The following is a 21,429-nucleotide window of genomic DNA, read 5'->3' as shown; positions in this document are numbered from 1 at the left end:
CTTCCATCTGCCCTACAATCCCACAGGTGCTGGCCTTATTGAAAGAATGAATGGTTTGTTAAAAGGAACAGCCAAAAGATGATGAGCAGTCCTTATAACAGTGAACTAAGAAACTCTATCAGGCCTTAACTCACTTGAATACACACCTGTGGGCTGCAGCCCCAGCTCTTATTGAAATGCTAATCACAGGATTGATGCAGACTCTGGGAATATAAATTAAAGGGCCAGTTGCTTTACAGTCTAAAAGGGGAAATGATAATAATTTGTTTCTGCCTGTGCTTCAGACCATATAAACAGGGGGAAATGAAGTCCTTTGGCCTTAGTGCTGGCTTATGCAGCCACACTCATTGAGAATCTTAAATCCACCGGGAATAGGATTTACCGCAAATATTATAATCCAACCATCATTTCCACAAAAACTGCCTGTTAAAATCTTTTTTATCAATCCAGGGCCTTCTATTTTTATGGAAACCTTGTTCATGACTATGCCCAGATTAACAATTGATGTAACAGTAAAAGACCCTCAAGATTTGCAAGGGGAGAATATCTGGTTTTTAAAACCTCCCCATAATGTTCCTTTACCTGGTACCTTACTATCAACCAATGGAATTCTAATATGCTTATAATAAAATCAGCAGGAATTACCCTTTATTGTTCTCCTTAAACATTTTTCTTTTCACCCATAGCACCCTAACAAACACCTTCCTACAGTAGGTTTCAGCAGGAACTCCTGCCCATAATTGAACCCAATGCTGGTTTGCATGGACCTAGGCCATATTTGCATGCTACAGGCCTTCCTTAGACTGTGACCCCTCCAAATTGAACTGCATGGAATACCTTGCCAGCCTGACAGAATCCAGCACTCAAAAAATCTGAAAAAGAATCTTCTCATATAAGACTGAAATCCAACTACCACACTACGAGAACAGGGCTTTCCTCTTTCCTTTGTATGGGGACAGGTGAGCAAGCCCTGACCTGTACACTGCATATAACGGTCTAGGGTAGCTGACAGTGGAGGCTATAATGGTAGACCATGTTCCCCCTTTCTGTGTAAAATGACTTGATGGAACTCATGATGTGGTGTGGCTACTCCCTAAATTGTGTGATTTTACCATTAAGCTACAAAACAATAGTGTTTTACACTGACAAGGTATCTCCAACCAACATGAGGCATGTCCTTCCCCTAAGGGGTGACTGTGGATCTGTGGGCAATATGGTTGGCCCTATTTACCCTCAATGGGACAAGATGTTGTACATGGGGACAGCTGTATGTTCCCACTACCTTATATGACTCTTTATCTCATGCTTCTAGTAATTGGGAAATGGTTACAGCTAGATGTAGAATAAAATGCACTCCTTGGTGGTTTTACCATTCTTGCACCAGGTGACACTACAATGGTTACTGAAAAACATGTGACGACTTTAGCCTATCACACTGCCCAAACACTTAATGATTCCAAAATAGCTATATTCTCACAAAATAGAGAAACCACACAGCTTAGAAAAGTAGTTTTGCAAAATAAAATGGCCTTAGATATCCTCACTGAAGTGGTAACTAAGGTGACACCTGTGCGTTAATTAATATGCAGTGCTACATATATATTCCTGATCATCCACACAATATTTTGCAAGTTTTGAATCATACACAAGAACACATACATCATATTAATTAATTACCCGTAGATCTCCTTGTCTAAATGGTTTAATTCCCTTTCTTGACCATTTTGGCACCTCTTCGTGGGGTTGTTATCTCTGTGGGGGGACTCCTAGAGTTCTGCAGTCTCTTCTGTTGTTGAATATGAGTGCAGTGTCTATCCTATGGTCAGCACAGTCTGCAGCCTGGGAGTGGACTGTGGAGCCCATGGCCTGGCCCCTCCCCACTCCATATTGAGAATAAGTTATTGCATATAGCCACCTGTACTCTAGAAAAAACAGAAGATCTAAACAGACAAACAGCAAGTAAAGAAATTGAAGCAGTAATCAAAAACCTCCCTACAAAGAAAAGCCCAAGACTACATGGTTTCACTGGTAAGTCTGACCAAACCTTGAAAGAAAAATAAGCACCAATACTGCTCTAACTCTTGCAGAAAACTGAAGAAGTGAGAACACTTCCCAACTCATACTAAGAGGCCAGCATCACATTAACATCAAAGACAGGTAAAGATTTCAAAAGAAAAGAAAATTATAGACACCTTACATGAATATAGATACGAAAATACTCAACAAAATACTAGCAAGCTGAATCCAACAGCACTTTAAAATGATGCCATGATCAAGTGAGATTTACCCTAAATAAGCAAGAATAGTTCAACATAAGAAATCACGTAATGTACTACATCATATTAGCATAATGAAGGAAATAACCACATGTTCACATGGCTTGATGCAGACAGGGCATTTGACAATCAACACCCTTTTCTGATAAAAACAATCAGAAAACTAGAAATAAAAGGAAACAACCTTAACATGATAAAGAGCACACATGTAAAACCCACAGCTAATATTATACTCAATAGTGAAAGACAGAAAGCTTTTCCCCTAAGATAAGGAATAAAACAAGGTGGCCCTTGTTTCACCACTGTTGAAGTTGAATACCTGTCACCACTGTTATTCAACATTTTATTGGAAGTTTGAACTGGAGCTACTAGGCAAGAAAAAGAAATAAAAAGCATCCAAATTGAAAAGGAAGAAGTAGAACTCTTCCTATTTGGAGATGACATGGTTCTATACATAGAGAATCCTGGAAAATCCACAACAAAACTATTAGAGGTAATAAACAAATTCAGCAAAGTCATGAGGTTCATGATCAACAAACAAAAATCACTGGTATTTCTATATACGAATTGTGAACAATCCAAAGAAGAAATCAAGGAAAAAAGTCCATTTACAATAGCAGCTACAAGAATCAAATATCTAGGAATAAATTTAACCAAGGATGTAAAAGATTTGCACATGGAAAACTACAGAACACTACCAAAAGAATTTAAAGACCTAAATAAATGGAAGGACATTCTATGTTCCTGGATTGGAAGACCAAATATTGTTAGATATAAATTACATCCAAAGCAGTACACAGATTCAACCAATTCCAATAAAAATTCCAACAGACTTTGCAGAATGAAAAACCAACCGTCAAATTTATATGGAAGGGTAAAGAGCACCAAATTGCCAAAACCATCTTGAAAAAGAAGAACAGATTTAGAGGACTCACTTCCTGATTTTAAAACTTATTACAAAGCTGCAGTAATCAAAGCAGTGTGGTACTGGCTTTAGGGCAGCTGTAAAGACTAATGGAATCTAGTTAAGAACTCAGAAATAAAGCTTCATACCTTTGGGCAACCAATCTTTGACAAAGGTGTAAAGTGCACCTTGTGGGGGAAAGAATAGTCACTTCAACAAATGGTGCTGGGAGGACAGGATAGCCATATGCAAAAGATTGAAGGTAGGCCCCAACTTCACACCATATTAAGAAATAGCTCAAAATGAATTTTAAAAAAATCAAAATAAGAAGTAAAGCTACAAAACTAGAATAAAATATAGGGAACTATCTTCAGGACCATAAGTTAGGCAGTGGTGTCTTAGACTTTATACCAAAGCACAAGCAACAAAAGTAAAAACAGATGTTGCAGAATGGGAAAAGGGACTCCATTAAAATTAAAAACTTTTGTGCATCAAAAGCTTTATCAAGAAAGTAAAAAAACCCACAACATGGGGGAAAATATTTGGAAATCATGTATCTGATAATGGGTTTAACATTCAGAATTTCTAAAGGAGTTCTATACCTCAATAACAAATGACGCATGACCCAATTAAAAAATGGGAAAATGACTTGAATAGATATTTCTCCAAAAAAGATATATAAATGGCCATTAAGGCCATTGAAAAGATACTCAACATCATTCGTCACTAAGGAAATGCAAATCAAAACCATGATGAGGTACCATCTCACAACTATTGAATGGCTTCTATTAAGAAAAACAAAACAAAACAAAATAACAGAAATTAACAAGGGCTGGAGAGGATGTAGGGAAATTGAAATACTCCTACATTGTTGGTGGGAATTTAAAATGGTACAGCCACTGCAGAAACCACAGCATGGCAAACCCTCAGAAAGTTTAGATACAGCATATAACCTAGCAATCCCACTTCTGGGTATATACCCCAAAGAATTGAAAGTGGGGACTCAAAACTACATTTGCACGCTGAAGTTCATTTTGAACAAGTTGCCATGTTCAAAATTGCCAAAAGGTGGAAGCAACCCAATGTCCACGAACAGATGAATGGATAAACAAAATGTGGGATATACACACAATGGAATATTATTCAGCTGTAAAAAGGAATGAAATTCTGAGGCATGCTGCAACATGAGTGAGCCTTGAAGATACCAGGTTGAGTGAAATAAACCAGATGTAAAGGGACAAATGCTGTATGTTCTCACTTAAATGAAATAAGCAGAAAAAGCATATACACATAGCCAAAAACTAGAATACAGGTAACCAGTTGCCACGTGGGTGAGAGGAATGAGGAACTGAGGTTTAATTGGTACGGAGTTTTGGTTTGGGGCACTGGATGATGGAGAAGTAAATAGCACCTGTTTATATGGAGTTAACACCACTGAACTGCATATTTGAAAAGGAAAAAGAGGCAAATTTTAGGTTGTATATAAGTTACCACACACGTACACAAACATACACACATGAAAATATAGAACAGTACAACAGAATGTGCTAAAGTTAATAGCATAATTATAATAATATAGTTTCATGAATTATAACAAAATTACCACACTAATGAAGAATAGTAATCATAGGGAAATTGTGTGTTGGGGAAGGTGGGATATGGGGACCTCGTGCATGACGTTTCTGTAAACCTACAATTGCTCTAATAAAAAATTAATTTAAAAAAAATAAAATTTTCTCACAAATCATACAAAAACAGGTGGCGGGCCAGATTTGATCTGTGGGTGGGAATTGGCCAGTCCCGAAGCTAGAATGACAAAGCATGTAAAAAACTGTAGCATAAATACCACGAGGCCCTCCCCAACTGCGAAGAGGTGGGGTGCTTCCCGCACTGCAAGATGAGCATGTGAAGCAGCTCATGTTTTCCCCATATGCACTTTGGTTATGTATTACTGGTGATGGGGGAGGGGGGTCAAGGCCACCCACCCCCCTTTTGAGGGCAGTTTGACATTGTACACCAACTTATGAACTGTGTGGACCCTTCCACCCATTCATTCCATTCTCAAAGATCCATGTACAGAAACGTATGTTGAGTATGTAAGAAAGCATCATCGCAGCATCACATGTAATAGCAAATATTGGGGACCCGCTAAATGTTCATCTTTAGGGGCTGGGTTAAAATAGTTAGCATCTTTCAAAAAGATGTGCTGGTTACAGGGTGCTGGCCTGTTGCTCTCTGCATGCAGACACCAATCCCTGAGGTGGAGGGGAAGGGTGTTGGATCAGTTCGGAGCAGGCCTGTTCTGGAAGACCCACTAGCACGGCCTTAGCCGGGCGGGCAGGAGCTGGAAGGCTGGCGCCTTGCTGCTGCGCCTGAGATGGGAGGGGCCGCTCCACCTGCAGCCTGACCTTGGGGCTGCTTCACAGTCCTCAGCTCCAGCAGAGCTGGAGGCTGGAGAACATTCCACAGATGCCGGGCTGCCCAGCCCTCCTTCAGGGCTGTAACGGGCCCCACCACTCGGGTGGGGCAGCCTCCTGAGCCCTCTGGCTGACCCGCTGGGGCCCTCGTTAAATACCTGGAGCACTCACAAAGGCAGGGCGTCGGCCTTGCTCTCTTCTGCCCCAAGCCTGCCGTGGAAGGGAGCCAGGGTCAGGCCCTTTCTTGGGAAACTTGTCCCTGGACCTGCTTCCTGGTGGAGGGAACAGAGCCCTCTCCACCCTGAGGAGCTTCCACTCAGGGTGGGTGACCCGAAGCCCTGACCAGGGGGCCCTGGCAGTGACTGAGGATGAGGAGACCAGGTAAGGGGGGCAGGTGGGAGAGCAGGGCAGTGCTCTTGTGCAGCCCAGAGCAGCCATGCCCAGGCAGTGCTGCAGTCCCCAGGGGGATGTGGAGCCACTGACTGCTACCCTGGCCGCTGAAGGGTGTCCATAGGTGTCAGCCAAGCCAGTATGTCAGGAGATGGATGTGCGGTGGCATGGGTCCAGCTTTACCCATCACCTACAGGCTTCTTAAAGTGGAAGCTGTCCTAGTAGGACCCAGTGCCGGCTATGGCCTTGTCATCACTAGCTTCTAAGGCTGCAGGACAGATGCAGGCTCAGCTGGCTGCTGACAGTGACAGCATCAGGGAGGGCTGTGGAGATGGGTCAGCATGGCCTGCCCCTGCCCCTCGCAATCTCAGATCCCCAAGTCCGCTGCAGAGAAGCGGTCCCACAGGCCGACGCTTTTCCGACCGCAGGAATCTGCCTCCCATTTTCCCCAAGTTCAAAGGAAGATGATCTGGCAGGAGAGAGGCGGCGCTGGGGTGGGGTGGGTCTGGTGTTTGGCATTCTTTCCTGAATGCTACTCCCGCTCCTCCGGGTTGCCAGGACTGCCTTCCTCTGGACTCACTTCCTTGACCCGAGGCTAGGGGCTGGTCTCCCACTGCGCCCCGCCCAGGCCCGCTGCAATTGAGGCCACGAGCCAGAGTGGAGACAGCAGAGGGGGTGAGAATTTCTAACTCCCAACCCGGAAGGGGCACATCAGAGCTGGGGCTCCCATGGGAAGCCAGCCCCAGGCCTCTGCAAGCCCTTGACCCTGCTAGGGTACTTTCCCTTGGGGCTCAGTGGTAAGCCTTGATTTTTACGCACAGTTATTTGGAGCAGTGCCACCTACCCTAAAACGAGAGGTTAGAGCTAGGGGTGGGGAGGCTTTGTGCAGACCCCGACTCCTGCCGCGAGGCAGGCGTGGGGCAAGGTGACCCTCTTAGCCTCTTTGGGTTCGGATGGTGCCAACTCCCTTCCAGATCTTTCCGGCCCCAAATATCATGCCTCCGGCTGACATGCTGGACAAGAGCTATCCTCCCAGCCAACACACATGTGGGAGTGCTCCCAGCGCGCAGGGATGGGTCTGTGGGGCTACGGGCAGACATGCCTGGAACCCCTGCACCTCTCACCTCGCCCCTCTCCTCCACCTCTCCCCTCACTCAACCCCTCCACCTCTCCCCTCGCCCCTGCCCTTCCCATCTTCCCCTACCTTGACTCTTTGCACCTCTTCCATAACCCAATTCCTCCCACATCTCCCCATAACCTCTGAGATCATCCAAATGGAGGCTCTTGCTGCGCTCTAGAGGATCGCATTCCATCCATACGTCAAGTCATATTTTGACACCCCCCCCCCCCCCAACTATGATAAGCCATCCCATGCGTGGTCGCTCTTCCGGGTTGCTTAAGTAACAGACCAGCTTGTACATTTGACCAGTGGCTCTTAACCCCTCTAAGAGCTGAGTAGCCAGTGCCGGCAGAGCTGAAGAGACTCCTGCTGCTGAGGAGGTTTGTCTCACCACTTCCCAAGGTGAGAGAGATGACAGGAAGGAAGTGCCCAGGTTGGTGGGGGGGGAGGTTTCTGTGGAGAAAAGGGAAGCATGAAATAGCCCGGGCAGTAGAGAGTTGGGCGGCCCTGTGTCCCCTCCTCTTCCTAGGTAAGTCTCTGTCTCGATGTCTTTAATTCCTACATACTCATCCTCCTCAGTGTATCTAAAGACTTTAATTTCACAGCTTTCCTGCTTCAGACTGTCCTTGGTTTCCCTCTCCCGCAAAGTAGAAGGTCCACCTTCCCACTCTGACTGTAGGGCCTTGGGGGCCTAGCCTTCCTCCCTCCTCTGCTCCCCCTCCAGCATCTCAGCCTCTCCTCTGCCCCTGAGCTCCTGGGGCTCTCTGGCTCCCACCTCCCTGATGACCCCTTCCTCAGCCTCAGTTTGTCTGTCACATTTCCTTCGTGGCCTTATACACCTGACCGCCATACTCCCTTCCTAGGACCCTCTTCTTTCCTCCACCCAAACAGGACAGGTCAACAGTCATCATCGATGGACCAGGCAATCCTGGATATGGGGGTGGGGAGTGAGCCTCCCCAAGAGCAGGGCCTGGCACACTGTCCTGGGAGGGTGGCCTTCGGGCAGACTCCGTCTCCATCCAGGCAGACACATTAGAACCTTCTCCATTGGAGACATTTAGCACTTCCAGCCTGGGGCCTGGAGAGTCAGCTCCTGCCTGGTCGATCCTGCTGGGGTGGGCTGGGGCAGGGGTGAGGGCCAGAAATGTGGGTGGGGGCCATGGCATGGCGTCTAGCTCTGTCTCCACCTGGACCCAGGGGAGCTACGTTTTGATGGGCGTATCTTCCACCCAACTGGAACTGGGAGCTTGTTTCCCCAAGAGCTTAGAGATTGGACCTCGATAACATAAACCTCATGAGGATAGAAATCAGAATGGCTGTTACCTCTGGGGGGCAGGAATTGACCAGGAAGGAGCACTAAGGAACTCTCTGCAGTGATGGAAATGTTCTCTGTCATGTTTGGAGGGTGGAGTACATGGCACAACGCGTTTGCCATAACTCGTGGAACTGCAAACTTAAGATCTGTGCACATCACTGGCTGTGAATTTTCCCATTGATTAAAAAATAAATGAATGAATGAAGTAAAAAGAGTAAATTCACCCCCATTTCTGACCTCATTCCTAGTCTTTCAGGTATCAGGAGGTCCCAGCCACTGACAGCCACCAGCAGCCACCGGCTCCAGAAAGGAACCGGGAAATGAACATATCCATTGTTTCTGAATAGTCTCTGGACTTCAGCAACATATCTGGATTCCTTTCTTCCCTAAAAGAACCCCAGAAAGCGACCCAGGTTTTTCATTCTGAGATGTGGCAAAGCAAAGCACAGAGAGGTTGAAGAAGCCTTGAACCACTCAACGTTTTAATTAATGCAACCAAGCTAGGCCCCTAAGTCCTGTGTCGACAGCGTTCTCTGTCCTGCACCCACCAGCAGGAGGACGCAGGAAGGGTACAGGGTCAAGGTGGGTGCAAGGATGTTACAGTAGCCCTGAATCGCTGATAATGGACCATAGGGAACAGCCTGTCAGCTCAGAAGCTAGGTGGCTTCCCCTAGATGGTGGCTATTCACTTCCAGTTCAAAGGCTCTGTGATTCTTCTAAAACCCCTCGATTGAAATTCGAATCCACCTTGTGGTCCCCATATTGTATAGTAAAGCAAGTCAAACCTAGAGAGAGCCAAGGTTTCGAATCCACTTTGTGGTCCCCATATTATATAGTAGAGTGTTCCACAGCTCTGTGAGACATGAGAGTCTTCTGATCTAAAGCTGCAAGAATGCATGTGGGACGGCCTCCCTCGAAATGGCAGGGTTGGTGCCCAGCCATCTCACCATCTGCATGGTCAGCTAGCTGGAATTTTACCAAATCTATCCCACTCTTAGAAGATTATAGCCGGCTCTCCAGAGATTACAGACTCAAGCAGTTTGCATGCACCAAACTTCCTTGAAGACTTTGGGGATAACATTGCCATCCTTAAGCTGGGTACATCTTAGATGGATCCATCCCACATCCTGCCTGATGTAGCCACCTCCCAGCATGCATCTGGAACAGGGTAGGTCATGCCAGGGTTCAGGCAAGGGAAACTTGGATTATGTTGTAAGTAAAGAAGGACTCCAAGGGCGAGGGTCTCACAGAAGACCTGGAACTCTCACAACAGAGTCTTTCTCCTCCAAGAGCTCAGGGCTCAGTCGCAAAGATGAGACACCCCAGCTAACCTTATCAGGGCTGCAAGAGAAACTGCATGTGTCCAATTACATCACTCCAACTCAGTACAATGAAGGAAAGGGCATCAGATCTAAGTAGGGACTTGCAAGCAGGGTTGTGGGCTGAGCTGCTTCGGAGAGACCCAGGATGCACAGCCATCGTGGGCTTGGAGGTCTGCTTGTGGGGAAGCATAGCCCAGATGTGAACAGGAGAGAGAACAGGCTGAGGGGAACGTGAGTCAGGCCAGGTGTGGACTGGAGAGACTGGAGGCAGACCTAGGGCATATGAGTCATGTTCAGATTTGTACAGAAGAGCTGAGAACTAAGGCTGAGCGCTGGGGTCCTGGAGTCAGGCCCAGGTATGGGCTAGAGCAGTGTGGGAAGCCAGGCCAAGGAGGGGGCTTGGGAGTTGGGAGGCAACACAACTTTCAGAAGATTTCAAAACACCATTTGCCATCTGTATTTGTTTATTAAGCTGCTAGAATACAATATACCAGAAATAGAATAGCTTTTAAAAAGGGAATTTAATAAGTTGCAAGTTCTAAGCCTATAAAAATGCCCAAATGAAGGCATCCAAGGAAACACACCTTAATTCAAGAAAGAGTGATGGCTCCAGAACACTTCTGTCAGCTAGGAAGGCATGTGGCTGGCATCTGCTGGTGTCTTTGGCTTCTGGTTTCAAACAGCTTCCAGCCTCGGTTCCTATGGGGGCTCCTCACTTTCCTTCTCTGGGGCTAGTTTTCATCTCTAGGCTTCCCTTGGCTCTCTCTAAGTTTGACTTGCTTAACACCTCATGGGAAGGCATATGGTGGCAACTACTGGGCTCCAAGCATCTCCAAACATCCATATCTCTATTCTGAGCTCTCTCCAAAATGTTTCCTCTTTTAAACTAATCAAGACTCACCTGGAATGGGTGGAGTCACATCTCCATCTAATCAGAAGGATGCACCCCCAATTGGGTATGCCACATCCCTATGGGGATAACCTAATCAAAAGTTTCCACCCTACAATATTGACTCAGTATTAAAAGAAATGGCAGCCCTCAGAAGATTGGATGAGGATTAAAACATGTGTTTTCTGGTGTTCATAATATTTTCAAATCATCAGACCATATTGTCAGAGATGGATCTCTGACAATATTTATGGATCAGCCTTCTTCATAGTCACAAGATTTCATGATTTCCACACTGTTATTGGCACCAGATTCCTAGTCATAGGGTTTCCTGCCTAATTTTATAAGATTAATAATTTAACTTAGCTCTTGAAATTAAATATGAGTTTTTTTAGCATAGTTTGGTTACACTTTTTTAGCATAGTTTGGTTAGCCTATGTGTTTGTGATCCGTGGTAAAGAACCACAAACTAAACAAAGTAAAATCTGATCATTTTAATATTTTACACATAAAAGCAACATGCAGATCTGAATAAATAATGGAATGGCAGGCCATTGTTTCTCTAGAGGGCAACCATTTCAATCCATTTAAAATCCCATTTAATCCAATGAATATTGTGATCTTAAGCTAATGCCACTTCATGAACTTTAAATACTTTGAAATTGTTTATATTGTTTTTATTTACTTTTTTATTTTTCTGTTTTCTTGATAACATGGACTTTTTTAAGGTGTCTTTTTTTGGAGGAAAGCCACCTGTTTCTTTTTAATTTTTCATTTTGGAATGCTTGTAGACTCTTAGGAAGTTTTAACGATAGTGCAGTCTCAGGTGCTCCTCGCCCACACCCCCGATCATGACATTCTGTATAATGGTAGTACAGCAACAAAACCAGAGAACTGACGTTGGTCCAATATGAAAAACTAGACTGCAGACCATGTTTAAGGAAAACATTTATTCTATGACCGTATATAGACCATATTCAATTTTCATTTTTTTAAACCTGCATTTATTTGTGTGTGTGTCTACCTCTGTGTACTTGGATTCCATGTGTTCTGCTTCTCTGTGGTCACAACTCCCCATCCCTGTTCATCCCCTGACAACCACTAATCTGTTCTTCATCTCTATAATTTTTCATTTCAAGGATGTCATTAAGTGGAATTATACAACATATAACTGTTTGAGATAGACTTTTCCACTAAAGTTACATCAGTGGTAATGGCGGAGTAAGGAACTCAGAAAATCCACCTCTCCTTCAAGCAACAAGAGCACTGTCAAAAACTGTTAAAATCAGCTTTTTCAGAACTCTGAAAATTAACCAAAAGTTAACAATCCAAGAAGTATGTACTCAAGAAAAACATATAAAAAGGATTGTATACTGTGACCAAATGAGAGTCATATCAGATCTAAGAAAACATTGCCTAACCTCAAATCATGAAGATTTATTAGCTTTCCTTCTAGGATTTTTATCATTTTAGCTCTTTACAGTTAGGTTTATGGTTCATTATGAGTTAATTCTTGTGAACTCCTACCAACTCTGAAGTAGAGGTCCAATTTCATTTTTTACATTTGACTATCCACTTGTCCCATACATTTGTTGAAAACACTGTCGCCCCACTCCCACCCCCACCCCCCACCCCCCTTTGAATTGAGAGAAAGTGTCTTGGCACTTCTGAACCCTATTTCAGGACTCTCAATTGTATTCCATTGATCTAATATGTATCCTTATGCCAGTACCACACTGTCTTTGGATTCATGTCTTGGTAGTAAGTTTAAAATAAGGAAGTATGAGCATTCCAAATTTGTTCTTGTTTTTCAAGATTGAAAAATTCATATGATAATGAATTACCATATGAATTTTAGAATCAGTTTTGATCCCTGTAAAAAAAAAAAAAAAACCACTGATTTTGATAGGGATTTCATTGAATCTTCTTCAGGGTGGATTTGCCAGCCAATGAGCATGAGCATATCCTATTTTCTACAGCTCCATGCTGTCTAGATTGAGTGGATGGCAACAGCCAAGCCGTATCTATTTCATCATCCCCACCTCTCGTTATAGAGGGGGGATCTGGGTGCCCCGCTAGTGAAAATGCACTCCCTCTTTACTACACCATTTGGTTCTGCAGGAGAACTACTTTGGTGGTCTCAGCAGCCAAGTGGAAGCTCTGATCCCCACCAACTTCTTAAGGAAAAAGAGCTATTCTGGGTATTTTCAGCTACATGAACATCAGCAGATCCCAACCTCCCCGTCTCTCAGCTGCAGAAGATTCATACTGGGAGGTGCTAACTTGTACCTTGGTGTAACTTGGCAGTAACACCGGTATCGCCAATCACTTCCCCCACCCCCAACACAGCTCCTGCTCCATAACCCAGGGGAAGGTCAGAGCAAACCTCAAAAACTGGGAAAACCCTGTCTCTGCCAAGGGGCTTGAATTCAACTAGATCAAACTGTGGAGCATTTTATGCTTCAGGAAGTTGTCGAAAACAATAGAGCAATCTGCTAGCAATTAGTGGAAGCTAACAGCTGAGTATGAAACCAGCAGAGGCTGACAAGCCAGAACCTTAATGGAGAGATCAGGGAAAAAGACACAGAGAGCAGCTAAAACCACAGACATCCCTGGTGGACAGGAAGACTGCACATACTAAAGATTATGTTCTCCCAGGAGCACCACAGAAGCCTTCACATGCAGGGGAAATTGACTTCACTAAACTAATTCAGACAAGTCACAACAAGCCCCATGGCAGTGTAGCCAAAGTTGCTACAATATATTGTTTTCAACAACAAAAAATGAGATATTTGATACAGGAAAGTGTGATATAGAAAAAACAAACAAACAAAAAATAGAAACTGCCATTGAGTTATCTATATTAAAAGTCATAGGAACCACTAAAAAATAATAAACATTTATACTTAATGTTATCAAATGAATTAAAATGTTACACTAGACAACATGCAGTGTATGAAAAAGAAGTCAGTAAAGAGAAATGAAACAAAAATAGATATGAGATGCACAAAACAAAAGCAAAATGTGAGATAATTCCAACCATGTCAATAATAACATTAAAAATATGAAGGAGCTAAATAATTCATCCACTCAAAAGGCAGAGAATATTAGACTGGAAAAAACAGTCCAGTGTTATGCTGCTCAAAAGGTGACAGATCAGATTCAAAGATCCAAATAAAAGTGAATCAATGGAAAAAGATGTGCCATGCAAACAGCAACCTTGAAAAGCTGGACTTAGCTCTAAAGACATTAGACAAAACGGAATTTTAAAAATACTACTAGAGATGAAGAGAAATATTTTTAAATGAAAGGTCAATTCATTGTGAAGACACAACAATTACAAACATATATGCACTGCGGTGGAATGAAGCTGGGTGTACCCCCACCAAAGCATGCTCTGTGAACCCATTGTGATTAGGACCTTTTGATGGGGCTACTTTAGTTAAGGTGTGACCCACCTCATTGGGATGGGTCTTAATCCTATGACTGGAGTCCTTTGTATGCATAATGAATTCAAACATGAGAGAGAGAGAAAGCCACAGGAAAAAAAGAAGCTTAAAATGGAACCCAGAAGAGAAGGTAAGGATCAGGGGATGCTGCATGTGACAGAGGAGCCAAGGATCACCAGCAGGCAGCTCCAGAGCACCAAAGCCTTTGGGGAGACAGCATCACCCTGATTACGCCTGTATTTGGACATTTTTCCAGCCTCAAAACTGTGAGCAAATAAATTTCTATTGTTTAAGTTGAACTGTTTCATGGTCTTTATGTAGGCATCCTAGGAAATTAAAACTGATTTTGGTACCAGACGAGTGTGATACTGCTGTTGCCAATCCAGAACTGAGGAAACAGCTTTGGAATTGGGTAATGGGTAGAGACTGGAAGAATTATGAGATAAGTGATAGAAAAGACTTTGATTGCTTTGAACAGACTGTTGGTAGAAATATGGATGCTAAAGGGACGTCTGATGAGACCTTAGAAGAAAATGATGGCTGTGTTATTGGAGACTAGAGGAAAGGCAATCTTTGTTTGCAAGTGGCAGAGAAGTTTGCAAACTTGAGTTCTGATGTCAGATGGAAGGCAGAACTTGAAAGCAATGGACTTAGATATTTAGCTGAGATTTCCAAGAGAAATGTGGAAGATGCAGCCTGGTTTCTTCTTGCTGTTTATGGTGAAATGCTAGAGGAAAAGACTAAAAAAACAAAAAACAAAAAAAACCGAACTCTTAAGCACAAAGAAACCATAGATGGATGGTTTGGAAAATCCTGTGCTCTGAGGCTAGGGCCATCTGCCCATTACTCAGGAAGAGTAGTGCCACCTCAGTGCTTGGAGACAGTAGAGCCTTCACCCACTGTTTGGGGAAAACATGGCTGTGGCACAAACTCTTGGAAGGGATGGAGCTGCCACTCCATGAGGCCCAAAGGACAAAAAAATTGATCTATAGATGATTCTCAGACCTTGAAATCTAATGGAGTTTGCTATGCTGAGTTTCAGAGTTGTTTAGGACCTATGATGCCTGTTGTTTTCTTTCCAGTTTTTCCCTTCTGAAGTGAGAATATCTATCCTTTATCTGTCCCTCCATTGTACATTAGAAGGAAATAACTTGTCTTCTAGGTAACACACGTCCACAGACAGAGGGAACTGTGCCTCAGGATATACCACACCCATAACCAATTTTTATGAGACTTTTTATATTGTTACTGACTTGGCTTGAGGTTTTGGGGATGTTATGAAGGAATTGATGTGTTTTGCCCATTGAAAGAACATTTCTCTCGGCATCCATAGGGTGGAATGTGGTGGTTTGGAACTATGGAACCCAGAAAAACATGTTCTGAAACTTAGTCCATCCCTGTGAGTGTGAACCAGTTCTAAGCAGAGAACTGTTGATGAGGTTCCTTTAGCTAAGATGTGGCCCACTTCAATCAGGATCGATTTTAATCTTATTTACTGGACTCCTTCATAAGCAGAATGAAATTCAAACAGAAAGAGAAAAAGCCACAGGAAGCAAGAAGCTGAAGGTCAATGGAAAAGAGAATTTGCAAGAGAAGGGAGAGGCCAGGAGAGGCTGCCATATACACTGCCTTGTGCCAGAGAAGCCCAGGACCAAGGCTCACTGGGAGCTAGCCTCAGAATGCCAGACTTTGAAGAAAGCATTGCTTGGTGGTGCTTTGATTTTTACTTTTTCCTAGCCTCAAAACCATGAGCCATTAAATTCCTATTTTTTAAGCCAACCCATCACATGATATTTACTTATGCAGCCAAGGAAACTAAAACAGATTGCATTATGTTATGACACATTTGAATTAAAGATAGATTATTCTGGTGGGCCTGACCTAATCATATGAACTCTTTCAAATCAGAAGTTTTTTTCCAACTAGCAATAGAAGGAAAAGTCAGAGGCATTCAAAACTCAAGAATGATTCAATGCACTATTGTTGACTTGAAGATGGAGGGGCCCCACATGACAACAAATGAGATGATCTCTAGTTGCTGAAAGCATCCCCTGACTAAGAGGCAGCAGAGAAACAGAGACCTTCTAGAAACTGAAACCTGACAAAACCTCTGGAAGTGAATTTCCACCCAGAGCCTCCAGGTGAGAAGTCAGTATGGATGAAGCTTATTTCAACCATAGGGTACCACACAGGGAACTCAACCACACAATTCTGGACTTTTGAGGTATAGGACTGTGAAACAATAAATACATGCTTTCTTAAGCTTCCAGGTTTGGGTAATTTTTTATGCACTAATAAAAAAACTAATACAGGTTTTGGTACCAGATATGGACTACTGTCTTAATAAATACTAAAATTTATGAGTGGCTTTGGAATCAGGCAGTGTGCGAAGAATGGAAGTATTTTGAGGGGTATGATAGAAACAACCGAGATTGTATTGAAGAGTATGATAGTGGAAATGTGGGTATTGAGAACACTGCCAGCGACAGAACTATTGAAAACTTGAGGAAAGAGAATCCTTTTATGTAGTGGCAGAAGCTTAACAAAATTGTGTCCTGCAGTTAGGTACTCGTAAGCACTGTCCTTGATGACGTTTCCAAATAAGGTTTTCAAGTGATGCCCTGGTTTCTTCTTGCTGCTTACAGGAAAATTCAAGAGGAGAAATAAATTAAAGGAGCACCTGTTAAACAAAAAGTTTACAGGGCTTGATGAATTTGAAAATTCTCATTGATGTTGCTAATATCAGTAGTTTGTTTACTTAACATTGCTGAATAGTATTCCATTGTATGAATGTACCACAGTTTGTATATGTATTCACCAATTGAAGGATATTGGAGATTATGAATAAAGTTACCATAAACATTGCATTTTTTAATGAATATGAATGAAGTTGGTATAAACATTGCGTATTTAATATACAGTTTTCTAATCACTAGTATTGTTGAACATCTTTTCACAAGCTTAATTTCTATCTTTATATCTTCTTTGGTGACATTCCTTGAAATGTTTTGCCCAAATTTTTTGTTAGGTCATTTCTTTATATTGGATTTTGAGACTTCTATATATTATGCTTACAAGTCCTCTATCAGATATGTGGTTTGTAATTATTCTATACCAGGCTATGGATTTTTTTTTTCATTTTCTAACAGTGTCTTTGTAAAAGCATAGATTTTTAATAAAGTCCTGTTTGTCAATTCTTTGTTTTACTGATTGTGTCTGGTGTCGTATCAATGAATTCCTTGCATAATCCACTGACATAAAGCATTTCTGTTGCTCTGTTCTACAAGTTTTAAAGTTCTATATGTTACATTTAGATCTATGATCCATTTTCTGTTCATTTTAGTATGAGATGGGGTGTATTGATGTGTGTGTGTTTGTGTGTTCTCCCAGATGTCCAAATGTTCCAACACCATATTTTAAAAATACTGCCCTTTCTCCATTGCATTGACTTTTTTTCTTTGTCAACAATCCATTGATTATATATATATATATATATGGATCTATTTCAGGACACTGAGTTTGTTTTATGTATCTATGTGTCTATCCATCCTTTCACTAATGCCACAGTGTCTTGTTAACTATACATTTATAGTAAGCATTGAAAATACTTAGTGTTAGTCTTCCAATTTTGTTCTTCTTTTACAAAACTATTTTGGCGAAAGATGGCAGACTAAGAAATCGCCCAGTGAATGCCTCCCACCCCATTTCAGTTTGCTAAAGCAGCTGGAATGAAATATACCAGAAAGGGATTGGCTTTTATAAAGGTGATTTATTAAATTACAAGTTACAATTCTAAGGCTGTGAAAATGTACAAATTAAGGCACCAAGAAGAGGATACCTTCTTGGAGGAAAAGAGGCTGCTGGCATCTGGAGCACCTTTGTCAGCTGGGAAGGCACATGGCTGGCGTCTGCTGATCCTTGCTCCTGGTTCATTGCTTGCAGCTTCTGAGTCCAGTGGCTTTCTCTCTGTATGTACCTTTCTTAGCTTCTCCAGGGCAAACTCTGGATTTCCTTTCTTAGCTTAGTATCTCGCAGGGCATTTTTCTGTCTACAGCTCCAAACATCTGTGTTCTCCCCCAAATGTTCCTCTGTTAAAGCGCTCCAGTAAGGGGGTTAAGGCCCACCTTGAATGGGCAGGGTCACATCTTCATAGGAACAACCTAATCAAAAGGTCCCATCTACGTTTGGGTGGGTAACATCTTTATGAGAACAACCTAATCAAACGGTCCCACCCATATTTGAGTGGGTCACATCTCCGTGGAAATAACCTAATCAGAAGGTCCCACCCATAGTGAGTCTGTGCCCACAAGATTGGATTAGAAGAACATGGCTTTTCTAAGGTAACAGTTTCAACCAGTACACCCCCCAACAATAACATCAAAAAGAAGCAAAAATGATCAGAACCAACTTTCCCAGAAGTCTGGGAAACAGTCAAGGGTAAACAGCATCCAAGTAAAAGCTGAATCAAAAAAAAAAGAAAACCTATAAATGTTAGGACAACTGTATGGTGCTTCTCCTTGAACTTCTCTCCCTACTTAACAGTGGTCTACATTCCCAGTGTAGCACTTTATGTTTTAATGTGAAGATCCCTGGTTTCTGATTATTAGTAAACCTACTGGGCATATTTTTAGTGTATTTGTATGTCTACTCCAACCCACTCTCTGAAAGACTGATTTGAGGCACTCATTTGTTTCACCTAACCCTAATTTCACCCAAGGTAAAGAAGTGGTGTGAAGAAGTGACATGAAACTGAGCAAGCTTCATCTACCTGGATAAAAGATTACAGTTAAAACATAAAGTACAGCACCTGGGGCCCCGAAGGAAAAGTTGTTGATAGAGTTTCTCCTTTTGGAAGGCAAACTAGGACAGCCAGAGCATTCATGTATACTGGGGGAATTTTTGAAAGCTACTACACATACCTATGGCAAGACACATGCTCAGAATGAACTGAGAAGACCCTAACTGCTGACTGTTGCTTTGCAGAACAGTATTGGTGAAAAGTGCATGCCTGTGTGCAGAGGAACATCACCCTGGACTGGTGGAAACTGTGTCTGTTAGCCAGTTAGGTGAGGTGAGGTGAGGGAGGGATGTGACATGTCTCTAGGGCGGGAACAGTTGGATAATGGCATGCATGGGCTAGCCAGACCCAGACCACGGTGAGCTCCCAACATAACCTACAATGGGTAGTTAGTCATGTCTGATTTAGTTGTGGGTGTAGGAGATGGGAAGGCCCCCCCACAGCTTTCTCTCTCTCAAAACAAGCTCTTTCTTTCTTCCCAGGATGATGGTAGCAAATTTCTTGGCTGTTAAACTTGAAGAAAATGACTACCTACTGGATTATGATATGGACCCAAAGTGCTCAAGGGTAAATGGAAACATTCCGTATCCAAATGTTTTCATCAGAATTACCAATCATATGGAATGCGTCAGTATGATTTTACAAGAGTTGGTGTATCTACATTTTCCACCCAACCTAACAAAAGTTCAGGCCTTTGCACTATGGACCAATCATGGGCAGCACTCTGATAATTGCACCATGTCTCTTCACAATGATGTGAAAGTCTCATCCCTCTTCAAGGCCTACCTTCCAAAGCCACGTCCTCCAATCCCTTTCAAGTTTTGGCCTTTTTGGGTGGAGTGAACTCACTTCTCCAAATTGTTCTTTGTCTTCTGCCAATCTAATTGACTGTCAGAGGGACCAAGGCCAGCCACAGAAGTGACTGCTCCAGGCCGATGGTCTGGATGTTGGGCCTGAGGAGGTATTGAGTGAAAAGACGAAAAGAGGGTTCAGGATGCCAGAACACTGAAAGCAGGGCCTGAGTCTAGCTGGTGGTCCTTAGATGACTTAGATGAATTGACCAAACTCCTAGAAAGTCACAAATTACTGAAACTGACTCAAGAAGAAATGGAAAATATTATTATATATAAAAGAAGTAAAAATATTGAATTAATAATTTTAAAACTTCCCACTAATAAAACCCACACCCAGATTGCTTCACTGGTGAATTCTACCAAACATCTCAGAAATTAATACCAATCTTTCATAAACTATTCCAAAAAATTAAAGAGAATATTTCTCAATTCATTCTTTGAGTATTTCCCTGATACCAAAAATAGAAAAAGACATCACAAGAGAAGAAAACTACAGACCAATATCTCTTATGAGATAGATGCAAATATTCTCAACAAAATACTATCATATTGAATCCAACAGCATATTAAAAGGATTATGCACCATGACCAAGTGGAAATTGTCCCAGGAATACAAGGTTGAGTTAACATCCAAAAATTAATTTAATACACAATATTCACAGAAGAAGGGATAAAATTTACATGATTATCTCAATAGAGCTAGAAAAAGAATTCAACAAAATCAAACACTCATGGTAAAAATAAAAACTCAACAAACAAGGAATAGAAGAATATTTCCTCAATTTGATAAAGGGCACCTGCAAAAATTCTACCCCTAGCATCTTTCTTAAATGTGAAAGACTGAATGCTTTTCCCCTAAGATCGGGAACAAGACAAAGACATGCATTCTTACCATTTCTATTCATAATTGCACTGGTGTCTCTAGCTAGGCAAGAGAAAGAAATAGAAGGCTTTCAAATTGGAAAGGAAGAAGTACAGTGCTCTCCATTTGCAGATAACAGGATCTTGCATATAGAAAATTCCAAGGAATTCACTAAAAAACTATTGGAACTAATAACAGTAGTAGGATGCAAGAGCAATACACAGAAATCAATTGTATTTCTATATACCATTAATGAACAAACTGAAAAGGGAATTAAGAATACAATTCCATTTACAATGGTGTAAAAAAGAATAAAATACTTAGTAAGTTTAACAAAGGAAGTGCAAGATTTAAGTGAAAGCCACAAAACATTCTTGAAATGGATTAAAGAAGATCTGTAAAAAAGGAAATAATCCCACATTTATGGATCAGAAGATGTAATATTATTAAGAAGCAATACTCTCCATATTGACCTACAGATTCAATGCAACCATATCAAAATCCCAGCTAATTTTTCTGTAGACACTGACAAGCTGATCCAAAAATTCATATGGAAATGAAGAGGACTTAGAAAAACCAAAACAATCTTAAAAAGAAAAACAAAATTGGAGGATTTACACTTCCTGATTTCAAAATGTCGAAGCTACAGTGTGGAACTGGCTTGAACGATAGACATATAAATCGGGTTCATACAGCTGAGAATCCAGAAATAAACCCATACATTTATGGTTAGTTAATTTTTGACAACGGTGCCAAGACCATTCAGTGGGGAATGAATAGTCTCTTCATTTGATGCTAGGTCAACCAGATATTCACATTCAAAAGAGTGAAGT

General features: G+C 42.1%; 1 protein-coding gene across 1 annotated transcript in view; it reads left to right on the top strand.

The window, feature by feature from the left end:
* The first annotated feature begins 5,790 nt into the window (after positions 1 to 5,790).
* LOC143664259 (serine protease 38-like) overlaps positions 5,791 to 21,429 on the top strand; it is a 37,297-nt gene continuing 21,658 nt past the window's right edge. Inside the window, exon 1 of the mRNA XM_077137950.1 lies at positions 5,791 to 5,978. Within this exon, the coding sequence (XP_076994065.1) occupies positions 5,966 to 5,978 (13 nt within the window). The 5' untranslated portion in view covers positions 5,791 to 5,965. The remainder of the gene's footprint in view (positions 5,979 to 21,429) is intronic.

Source organism: Tamandua tetradactyla, chromosome 20, assembly GCF_023851605.1.
Source record: "Tamandua tetradactyla isolate mTamTet1 chromosome 20, mTamTet1.pri, whole genome shotgun sequence".
Classification (NCBI taxonomy): domain Eukaryota; kingdom Metazoa; phylum Chordata; class Mammalia; order Pilosa; family Myrmecophagidae; genus Tamandua; species Tamandua tetradactyla.
Note: the sequence above shows the minus strand (reverse complement) of the source record. Positions and strands in the feature narration are given on the sequence as shown.